This window comes from Schistocerca cancellata, chromosome 2 (assembly GCF_023864275.1).
Source record: "Schistocerca cancellata isolate TAMUIC-IGC-003103 chromosome 2, iqSchCanc2.1, whole genome shotgun sequence".
In the NCBI taxonomy this organism is placed as follows: Eukaryota; Metazoa; Arthropoda; class Insecta; order Orthoptera; family Acrididae; genus Schistocerca; species Schistocerca cancellata.
This window is the reverse complement of record NC_064627.1, coordinates 937,062,498-937,074,160: the sequence shown is the minus strand read 5'-3', so window position 1 is coordinate 937,074,160 and position 11,663 is coordinate 937,062,498. Positions and strand designations below refer to the sequence as shown.

The 11,663-nt window shown below is 43.3% G+C and overlaps 1 protein-coding gene across 1 annotated transcript in view; it reads right to left on the bottom strand.

Annotated features, from left to right (window-relative positions):
- Window positions 1-8,887: 8,887 nt before the first annotated feature.
- Window positions 8,888-11,663, bottom strand: part of LOC126162908 (alpha-tocopherol transfer protein-like) — a 135,698-nt gene continuing 132,922 nt past the window's right edge. Inside the window, exon 7 of the mRNA XM_049919719.1 lies at window positions 8,888-10,780. Within this exon, the coding sequence (XP_049775676.1) occupies window positions 10,737-10,780 (44 nt within the window). The 3' untranslated portion in view covers window positions 8,888-10,736. The remainder of the gene's footprint in view (window positions 10,781-11,663) is intronic.

Here is an 11,663-nt window from a genome sequence, read left to right as displayed (position 1 = left end):
AGTGTGTTGATTAGTTCAACAGAGTAGTGAAACAGAGTAGTGAAACAGCCGAGTGAATTAGTTGATATTTTTGTCAGTAATGAATGAAGATGAGTTCAGACGAGGCAATGGCTGAAATTAATTGTAAAGTGAGGAGTCCAGAAAGAAATACGAAAGATTAAGACAGGATAAATAGCGAGCAAACAAACCAAACGAAAAACCGATTAGGACACTAAACGGTAATGTAGCTGTACGCTATGTTGTAGAATAATGCAATTCGCAGAGAGGCATGACTCATAGAGCACATGAATACAAAGTTTTCATAGTCGTGCAATGATTCCAAACAGATGCCCGGAGAGTCTGATCCAGACTTGTGGAAGAAAATGCTGTGGCGGGAGATGGCTCTGAGCACTATGGGACTTAACATCTATGGTCATCAGTCCCCTAGAACTTAGAACTACTTAAACCTAACTAACCTAAGGACAGGACACAACACCCAGCCATCACGAGGCAGAGAAAATCCCTGACCCCGCCGGGAATCGAACCCGGGAACCCGGGCGTGGGAAGCGAGAACGCTACCGCACGACCACGAGATGCGGGCGGCGGGAGATGAAATAGATAATGTGCACTGCAGTTCCGCGCACGCAAATAATGACGTGGAGGACGAGGAGCAATCACAAACGAAGCAGGTGGTAGTGAGGAAAGATTTAGAAGAGAAAATAACGTGTGACGCCTGCGACGTAAACATTGATGGTTCAGGAGAAACGGACGAGGCCTGTAATTATCTTTGTTAACGTTGCGTTACATCGGGAGACTGATTTATCACCGCAAGAAGCAGTTGTGCCGCAGCGAAAAGTTGTAAACAGAGACATCAGCAAACCTGCCAAGGTGTGCATCAATCCTGGCTCGCCTGTAACTGATAGTAGTGAGATACTTGATCTGCGAGAGTGTGGCGTCACAATGCCACCTGTTTCGATACAATTACAGCAAGTATCAGTTGACTCAATGTCACGGGATTCACTCCTCGTGATCCTCAGATCGTTAAGTGACACAGAGGACATAAGAAATATAAGGTCACGCCAAAGACGTAAATGACAGGGACGCACTTACTTCAGAAAGCACAGTGGTTAATTTCAGTTGGTGCCTGACAGAGTACATGAAATGTTCGGATACGAAAAGCAGCGATTTGACACCTAGTATGAAGTCAGACGTAGAGAGCGTCTGTAAAACAATGAGGTGTCTGCGGGACTGACCTATGGCTATAGAAATTTGTTAATGAATAAATGGAAAATAGAAACGGATATGAGTGTAATACTAGAGTTTGTACTAGTTTTTTACTGATTGAAAGTTTTGAGAAATGTGGAACAATGCTGGAGAGAAGATAAGACATATAATTTGTGATTAGATTTCCAACTGCGGAACAGTTTAAGTAAGAAGACGAGTAAAATGAGAATAACTTTAAGAGCAGATATTTATTCAGACTGCTCAGCAGCAGATATATACAAGCTGAATTACATATGCGGTAATTATTTTGAGTCGTACATTATGATTGGGAGTGTCAATGATTGATAGAATTTAGTACAGCGTACAGTCTGTTTCCAATCGTAAGAATTGTGGTAGAGTTGGAAAGTTAGCATTAAAATAAAAGTGTGTGTGTGTGTTTTTATATGCCTGTGTGCGTGTGAGCGCGCGCGTTTGTGTGTTTGTGTGTGTGTGTGTGTGTGTGTGTGTGTGTGTGTGTTTGATGAAGATTAAGAATTGATAAAAAGTATATCGAAATCCTGAATCCTGACAGATGGAAATTTAATGATAGAACAGAAAAATAAGTCATTTCACAGGCCCTAATAGAAGGTGTTCAAAGACGCTGACTGATGAGAGTGTTCAGAGAGATAAATTCTGATAAAAACCACAAACTAGCGGTCGCATAGAGAAAATTAAAAGTGATTCCATTCATGAACTGTAATTATTTAAAGGTTTTTTTGCGATTAGAGGGAATCTTCACTGGAAGAAACATGGGGGAGTATTTTGTAGTGTAAGACTATTTTATGAAGAGAATGTTAATTTCATGTAGGAATGAGGCAGTGTGGTAGCTAAGTTACTGGTATGGGTGTTGTGCGTTTGCCGTGTGAGAGCTATGGAATAATGAGGTTCATAAGTCCAAGGTTGCTCCAATAGTGAACAGTGCAAGTCTTTGTGACAGTTAGTATGCACAATAGGTGTTTGAAGTCAAAATACAAAGCAAAGGACATTGAAAGCAAAAGGGCCACATTTATACGCTGAAAGCAGCGTTAGAGATGTTACTTGCACTTAACAACAAGTGTTAATAATTACTTATACTGAACTGTCTTCCAACACGTTATTGTATTCATTTTCATTCACGTTTCTGTACCTGTTTTTCTATTCTTATTCTATGTCCATAATTTCTGGCGCATAGCAATATGTTTTTGTTGTTGGTATTTATGTAAACGTCTAAGGCGAAGATGTCATCTCCTTGCACAAAAAATACACTCCTGGAAATGGAAAAAAGAACACATTGACACCGGTGTGTCAGACCCACCATACTTGCTCCGGACACTGCGATAGGGCTGTACAAGCAATGATCACACGCACGGCACAGCGGACACACCAGGAACCGCGGTGTTGGCCGTCGAATGGCGCTAGCTGCGCAGCATTTGTGCACCGCCGCCGTCAGTGTCAGCCAGTTTGCCGTGGCATACGGAGCTCCATCGCAGTCTTTAACACTGGTAGCATGCCGCGACAGCGTGGACGTGAACCGTATGTGCAGTTGACGGACTTTGAGCGAGGGCGTATAGTGGGCATGCGGGAGGCCGGGTGGACGTACCGCCGAATTGCTCAACACGTGGGGCGTGAGGTCTCCACAGTACATCGATGTTGTCGCCAGTGGTCGGCGGAAGGTGCACGTGCCCGTCGACCTGGGACCGGACCGCAGCGACGCACGGATGCACGCCAAGACCGTAGGATCCTACGCAGTGCCGTAGGGGACCGCACCGCCACTTCCCAGCAAATTAGGGACACTGTTGCTCCTGGGGTATCGGCGAGGACCATTCGCAACCGTCTCCATGAAGCTGGGCTACGGTCCCGCACACCGTTAGGCCGTCTTCCGCTCACGCCCCAACATCGTGCAGCCCGCCTCCAGTGGTGTCGCGACAGGCGTGAATGGAGGGACGAATGGAGACGTGTCGTCTTCAGCGATGAGAGTCGCTTCTGCCTTGGTGCCAATGATGGTCGTATGCGTGTTTGGCGCCGTGCAGGTGGGCGCCACAATCAGGACTGCATACGACCGAGGCACACAGGGCCAACACTCGGCATCATGGTGTGGGGAGCGATCTCCTACACTGGCCGTACACCACTGGTGATCGTCGAGGGGATACTGAATAGTGCACGGTACATCCAAACCGTCATCGAACCCATCGTTCTACCATTCCTAGACCGGCAAGGGAACTTGCTGTTCCAACAGGACAATGCACGTCCGCGTGTATCCCGTGCCACCCAACGTGCTCTAGAAGGTGTAAGTCAACTACCCTGGCCAGCAAGATCTCCGGATCTGTCCCCCATTGAGCATGTTTGGGACTGGATGAAGCGTCGTCTCACGCGGTCTGCACGTCCAGCACGAATGCTGGTCCAACTGAGGCGCCAGGTGGAAATGGCATGGCAAGCCGTTCCACAGGACTACATCCAGCATCTCTACGATCGTCTCCATGGGAGAATAGCAGCCTGCATTGCTGCGAAAGGTGGATATACACTGTACTAGTGCCGACATTGTGCATGCTCTGTTGCCTGTGTCTATGTGCCTGTGGTTCTGTCAGTGTGATCATGTGATGTATCTGACCCCAGGAATGTGTCAATAAAGTTTCCCCTTCCCGGGACAATGAATTCACGGTGTTCTTATTTCAATTTCCAGGAGTGTATTTTGATTCAGATACAAATTTTATGTAGACTTTGGGCGATAGAAACTGGAAATATTTTGTTTTCACGTTGTGTATGTACAGTGCGAAGAAAAAATGCCGCACTTCGCGGTCAACATCTCAGTTCAAGACAAAAATATATCTCGCAAAACCTAGTTTCGCCAATAGGTTTAATAGAAATGCGATATAAAAAAAAAACGAGGCCCTGGCAACGCTGTAACTGCGTGCAGCTTGGCCAGGAAGAGGCAGCATGAACTCTGCACTGGACCGGCCGGAGCTGTCCCGTTATCTCAGCGAGGCGAGGCGAGGCAGTGCCGCGAGGAACGGGTATGCATTCTCCCCGATGTTCGAGTCATGTTCACGTCAAACCTTTTTTTTTTTCGGTTAAAGCGTCAAATTGTATCCTGTTTACATCTTCACAATGCGGTGTCTTCTGCATGTTTTTCTTTTACAGTTACCTTTATCAGACGTTAAGACATAATGCGCAGACGTAACGACCACTTTGTTTCGTTCATGACGCAAATAAAGCCAATAGAAAATAATAGTCTATACAGTAACATCGTCTCTGTCCATTGAGGTACAAGAAACACTATAGGTAGGCTACGCTAGACTGCACGTTATGCTACACGCAATAATTCAGTTCTGTATGTTCGACTCTAGGCTTAACTTCACAGAGCCGTGATGTACATGTACGAGAAACGTTCACTTTAGGGAAGATATTTACATTTGAAAACACTTGGCACTACGCAACACACCTGCATCCACTATTGCTGAAGCAGCACGCAAGCAAGCCACTATGTCCTGTAAATCCGTGGATGGAGTACTGTAAACCTGTTCTCTTAAGTGTCCCCCACAAATAAAAATCTAGTGGATTAAGGTCCGGGCAAGATGGCGGCCACATCATTAGACCTCCACGACCAATCCATTTCCCTGGATACGCTTTATGTAAATAGTTACATACATTCATTCCAAAGTATGGCGGTGCACCATCATTCTGGACCCATAGATGCCGCTATAAACCAAGTGAAACGTTTCCTAATGTTTCAGGCAGAATACTGCAAAGAAACATACGACACAGGAGCGCACTCAGCTTCTCCAGAGCAAGTCAAGGGCTCAAAAGCACGCCTCCCAGCCCACTGATTTATGCCAAAGCGTGCGGGTGGCTGTGGGTTGTGTTCCGATCAATAATGACTCTCGTGGAGGTTGGAAATACCTTCGCGAGTGAAGCTAGATTCGTCAGTCCATATCAAGTTATTTATAAAATGTTTGTTATCTTCCACATGGTGCAAAAACTATTCCCAAAGCTGTACTCGTCGAACGTTATCTTCTGACCACTGGTGTTATGTGTAATGATAACATATGGATGCAGTTGATCATTGTGTAACAACCAGTCTTTGAGATATCTGGAACCGCCTTGCAATATCACCGGTACTTGGTCAGGAAGAATCGCGTCCCATCTTTGTGTAGTACCACTAGTCCTTGGATACTGATACTGTCGTGTGACTAGGGCTTCCAGTCGGATAGACCGTTCGCCAGGTGCAAGATTTTACGCCACTTCGGCGTCTTGGGCGTCGATAGGGATGAGATGATGATTAGGACAACACAACACCCAGTCCCTGAGCGGAGAAAATCTCCGACCCAGCCGGGAATCGAACCCGCGCCCTTAGGATTGAAGTCCTTGGATGACATCTGTTCATTACTTGTGGACAAAGATTACCAGTTTCTCGAAGACGTTGCTCTGGGCCACGCAAAGTTCTTATCAGGGTAGCGCCATTGACGGTACTCGGCAGCTCATACACGAGCAGCTGCAGCAGCAGCAGCTTGGTTATCGGATGCAGTTGGCACCGAAGTAATTTCGCCGTATTCATCCTTCACGTACCCCATCGGGAGGCCTGCCTACATGAACTTGACAGGACCAGTTACAGTTGTGAACTGCGCTGTTGGGAGATACGTGCAAGCAGTTTAATGCATTCATCTGTCATATGATAGGATATTGTCATGTGACAAAATTATGTCCTGTTTATAAACAACGAGAACTAGGGAACTGATATCTAAAAATTGAAAAAGGAAACTGACATGGATTCAAACCATAGCTCCACGGTGGAAATGGGTTTGTTGTCTCAGCAGTCTACGCAGTGAACTGCTACAGTCGGTACGGTACTGCAGATTGATACACGTTCCTCTGTACATTCAAATGCGCAGCACGATGTGACAGTGCTGCCCGCTCCTCGTTTTCATACATTTGTTTTCAAAATGCAACCGATTTGACCTTGCTAGATAAACTGTTGTCTTTAATCTGGATGAAGAATCGCATGCCGACCGCCAAGTAGAGCATTTTTTTCTTCACCGTGTATATACGAGGGCTATTCGGAAAGTAAGGTCTGATGGATCGCAGATGGGAACCACAGCGGAAATCGTCCGCCGCTCGTGGTCTCGCGGTAGCGTTCTCGCTTCCCGAGCACGGGGTCCCGGGTTCGATTCCCGGCGGAGCCAGGGATTTTCACCTGCCTCGAGATGACTGGGTGTTTGTGTTGTCCTCATCATTTCATCATCATCCAGGAAGTGGCGAAATTGGACTGAGCAAAGGTTGGGAAATTGTACGGGCGCTGATGACCGCGCAGTTGGGCGCCCCACGGACCAAACATCATCATCATCATCATCATCATCATCACAGCGGAAATCAAAACTGTTTTCTTTGCAACAGTTAGCTACACCTTCCAGCTACTTCACACAGTCGCCCTCTGACTGAGGCACTTGTAGCAGCATTATAACGACCTTGCAGTACCCTCGTCATAGAAGGCAGCAGCCCGTGCTTTCTGCCAAACCTGTAAGCAGGTCTACGGCTCGTCGTCTGTCCCAAAATATTGTCTTCATAGTCAGGGGTTCATGTTCACAGAGATGAAAATCAGAAGGAACCAAGTCCGGACTCTATAGTGGACGATCAAACCTTCCCATCGAAAACGCTGTAGGAGCCTCCTCATTGCCTCTGCAGTGTGCGGCCAAGAACTGTCATGAAGAATAAAATACATGACAGTTACGTCATGTGGGCTGCATGAAATCAGGCGAAATCTCTCATGGGCACCATAACTTGGCGGAAGACGCTACATTCTAGACATCTTTACGTGCGCAATGTGCGATCAGAACTGAAAAGAGCGACGTAACACGATCGATAGTCACACTAGAGACACTGTGCACCGCATCTACACAAGGCTTCATCGGATTTCCGTTACAGTTTACATTTCACGATCGACTGGACCTCACTTTCCGAATAGCCCTCGTACATTCATTTTATGTTTTTCATGTATTGCTGAAGATGTTTGCCACTGGCTGATGAAAGGCTGACACATGTTTAATCAGGTCATAATACTTGTTTATGTGTGCTGTTTCTTAACATTCTCAGAACAGTTTTCAAATACACAGTACCATTTCTACCACTGCAAAATTTATACCTTTATCCACAGAATGATCAAAATATTGACAATTTGAGAACTTTAAGAAAGCTGTAAGACATGCCAAGGTTTAGGGACTTACCAGTACTATGGCTATACATAGATGATCGCTGTGAGACAAACATGGAGAGCAATTATTTCAATTAGTGGAAAGACAATGTAGGATTCTTTTTCTACATCTACATCTACACAGATATTCCGCAAGCCATCGTAAGGTGCATGACGGAGGGTACCCAGTACCACTAGTTGTCCTTTCCCACTCCCGTTCCACTCGCAAATACAGCCAGGGGAAAACGACTATCTGTACACCTCCGTATGAGTCCTAATTTCTCGTATCTTGTCTTCGCGGTCTTTACGTGCGATGTATGTTGGCGGCATTGAAACTGTTCGGCAGTCCGCTTTAAATACCGGTTCTCTACATTTTCTTAATAGTGTTTTCCTCGGATTCCCATATGATTTCCTGAAGCATTTCCGTAACACGTTTTGTTCGAACTTACCGGTAACAAATCTAGCAGCCCTCCTCTGAATTGATTGGATGTCTTTTTCAGTCTGCCCTGGTACAGATCCCAGACACTCTAGCAGTACTCAAGAACAGGTCGCACCAGCATCCTATATGCGGTCCCTTAACAGGTGATCCACTCTTCCTAAAATTCCCCCAGCACATCGAAGTCGACCATTTGCCTTCCCTACCACGGTTTTCACATGTCCGTTCCATCTCATATCACTTTACAACTTTACGTCCAGATATTTAAAAGACTTGACTGTGTCAAGCTGGACACTAGTAATACCTTTTAAGGATTATTAAAATCTGTATATTAACTAACAACACCTATGAGTACGATATGATATATGATCTGAGTGGGAAGAAAGCAATATATAAGAATAACTTTTTTTGAGTCAATACATAAGAATTCGAAACGACATACTGCACTTAAGCCACTTAATCTGTATAATTATCACGTTATGTCCTAATGTTCAAAAACTTCTGCTCGGCACACGTGTATTTATTTTTGCCACTAGAAAAATTTCATATGGTATTCTAGGTAATCAACACTTTAATGAACTGACTGCATTATTGAATGTAAAATAGTAAAAGCTATTAATGGAAGGGTAAACAGACCACAACTTGGCTCCACTGTAGTAGACCAATGGCAGCACAAGGAAACTGTCAGTTTTACAAATTACTCCTTTAAAAATTACAACAAGGTCAGATTACTCAGCAACTCTACAGAGATATAATCCTTCTGAGTGACACACGTAGCATAGTTATACAGTTAATACAAATGTGTATTTGTAGCAAATATTTTGACCGTAACTTTGTATCTTAAGACTGTGAGAAGATGATTTAGCATTACTTTCCTTTTCTTCTATCTGCTACATACTTTTCAAATTGAAACAAAATACTGTTTAGTTATTTGCCCTTGTTTCTTAATTCACTATGACTGTGTACAAATATCTGGAGCTTTGCTATGTAGTGGAAGTTACAGGCACTCTTCCCTTGTCATGGAATAGATACAGAATTACAGGACAAGGTATCATGACATTTAAATATCCACCGACTGCCTGTCACACTCTTATAATTCTGGTGATTATATATTTATTAAACATAACAAATTAATTTCAGTACATTTGCTGTAACAGTAAAACAATTGTACAAACAATATAGATACAAGATTAGGAAACAAACAGTTGAGAACTACAACATGGTTTACAATTTGCTCTACATTGCATCTCAGTGAAGTTTCACATTAATTTATTTTGTCAGACATAAATTAGATAATAGTGGCAAGACGACATTCCACACATCTGAGAGCACAAATATGTCTGCTTTTGCAGCTTAATTCTTTGACTCTATTGATCTAGAGGGTATTTCAGGTCAACAGAAGCAACTGCTGTGTTGCACTATTAACCTAATTACACAAACTGCAAGGTAATAAAAGCCCACTTAAGTACAAAAACTTTTTAGTCTACCCTATTAATACAGAAAAGTACTAACTGAAAAATTTCACCAAATTTCCGCTGTTTCACAACTCTAAGAGGGTGTACTATATTATACACTATTTCTAATGTCAATGTTTTAACAGTTTTGTAGCAATAGAGTACAAAATTTCAAATTCATTAATCAACAGTCTGCATCATATGTGTTAGAAGAGGATATTATCAACATTACACGGAACTTAAGAAACTTTAAATAAGTTGATGGTCTCTTAATAATAATAGTTACAATTCTGTTGCATTAGAGTTTCTGTTCACAAGTCCCCATTTCATGAATATTACACAAGAGCAATATAATTTCATACATTATAATTGTTAGTAAAGTTTTCTGATGGTATACTGTTGCATCTAGTGGGATTAAAATGAAACAGTAGAAGTGTAATAAAAGGTTTAGAGATATGTCAATTTTGAGACAAACTAAGAGACATTTAATTATGGTCACGTTAACATTTAATGTACAGTTACGCTGCCCTTTAAATGCAATTTTAATTGCTGAATCAAAACGCTTATGGCAACGTTTTCTAGTTGTTCTCTACCTCTACAACACATACAATATACAGTTAGTACAATATAAGTGAGCGCCTAAACAGATACCAGCAAAGCGTCATTGGAAAATGATTGACAACTGTTGCAGTAGACCATCCAGTCAAAATAGCTTCATTTCTAAACGTATGCACACTGAGTAATGAAATTCCATTAACTTGGTGACAGGTAAAAATCATCATTTCCTGATGACACTCTAAATAGAAAGATCTTCCAATACATAAAACATGGAGAAATTTTTGCAGTTCTATGCTTGGCCTGATAATTGTATTTTCGACTATGAAAAAAATTGTTGTAAATGCATTAATACAAAAAAATAAGAAAGCTTTAAGTACCTTTTAGTAAGTAATTACGACTAAAATTACAGGAGAGTCAAACGTTTGTTGCTAGTCACAAAATCTGGGAATGTATAATGGCATTATTGTTAAAGAAATAAATACATAAAAAATAACAGGGAACCATGATACGAAATTATAGTAGCTCATGGTACAAAAACTGGAAGACGCTAAGAGTTTATCTATAAAATAATTTAAACATTTCCTTACTCTGAAAAAATATAGTAAGTATAGAATAGTTTTCTGCTTAAGTTTGTTCGCAGGAACTGTCTTGTATGGGTTAGCAAGGAAACACCCCCACATGCATTCTTTTTTCGAGAAACTGAAGTAGTGAAATCACAGACACAGGGAGAGGGAACTACTGCTCTTACGTCCACTCTGGAGACCTCTTAACACTGGGCGGTGCTGAGTGCGTGCTACTGGCAGAGCGGCGTCGGGTTCAGTCGGCTGCGCGCTGCACTTGCGGTGCCTGCGGCCTCAGGCCTGGCAGGTCGACTCCCACGCGTTGTTTACGTCGAGGCGTCCTTCCTGCGGTAGCCTTGTGAGCGCCGCTCTGAAATGAGAAAGCCATGTGTGCTGAATGTGCCATTCAGCGCCATACACAAATGGTATAGCATGCATTGCTACCTAGTACCCTCCACATATTCCCTCCTACCCCCTTCTCTCTTGCACTGAGCACGAATAGAGAATCCTGCTTAGATTTGGCAACTGAATCTCAATGGAGACAAGTGTAATGTGCTGCGAATACATAGAAAGAAAGATCCCTTATCATTTAGCTACAATATAGCAGGTCAGCAACTGGAAGCAGTTAATTCCATAAATTATCTGGGAGTACGCATTAGGAGTGATTTAAAATGGAATGATCACATAAAGTTGATCGTCGATAAAGCAGGTGCCAGACAGATTCATTGGAAGAATCCTAAGGAAATGCAATCCGAAAACAAAGGAAGCAGGTTACAGTACACTTGTTCGCCCACTGCTTGAATACTACTCACCGGTGTGGGATCCGTACCAGATAGGGTTGATAGAAGAGATAGAGAAGATCCAACGGAGAGCAGTGCGCTTCGTTACAGAACTATTTAGTAATCGCGAAAGCGTTACGGAGATGATAGATAAACTCCAGTGGAAGACTCTGCAGGAGAGACGCTCAGTAGCTCGGTACGGGCTTTTGTTGAACTTTAGAGAACATACCTTAACCGAGGAGTCAAGCAGTATATTGCTCCCTCCTACGTATATCTCGCGAAGAGACCATGAGGATAAAATCAGAGAGATTAGACCCCACACAGAGGCATACCGACAATCCTTCTTTCCACGAACAATACGAGACTGGAATAGAAGGGAGAACCGATAGAGGTACTCAAGGTACCCTCCGCCACACACCGTCAGGTGGCTTGCGGAGTATGGATGTAGATCTAGATTTCGCAATTTGATTCCAA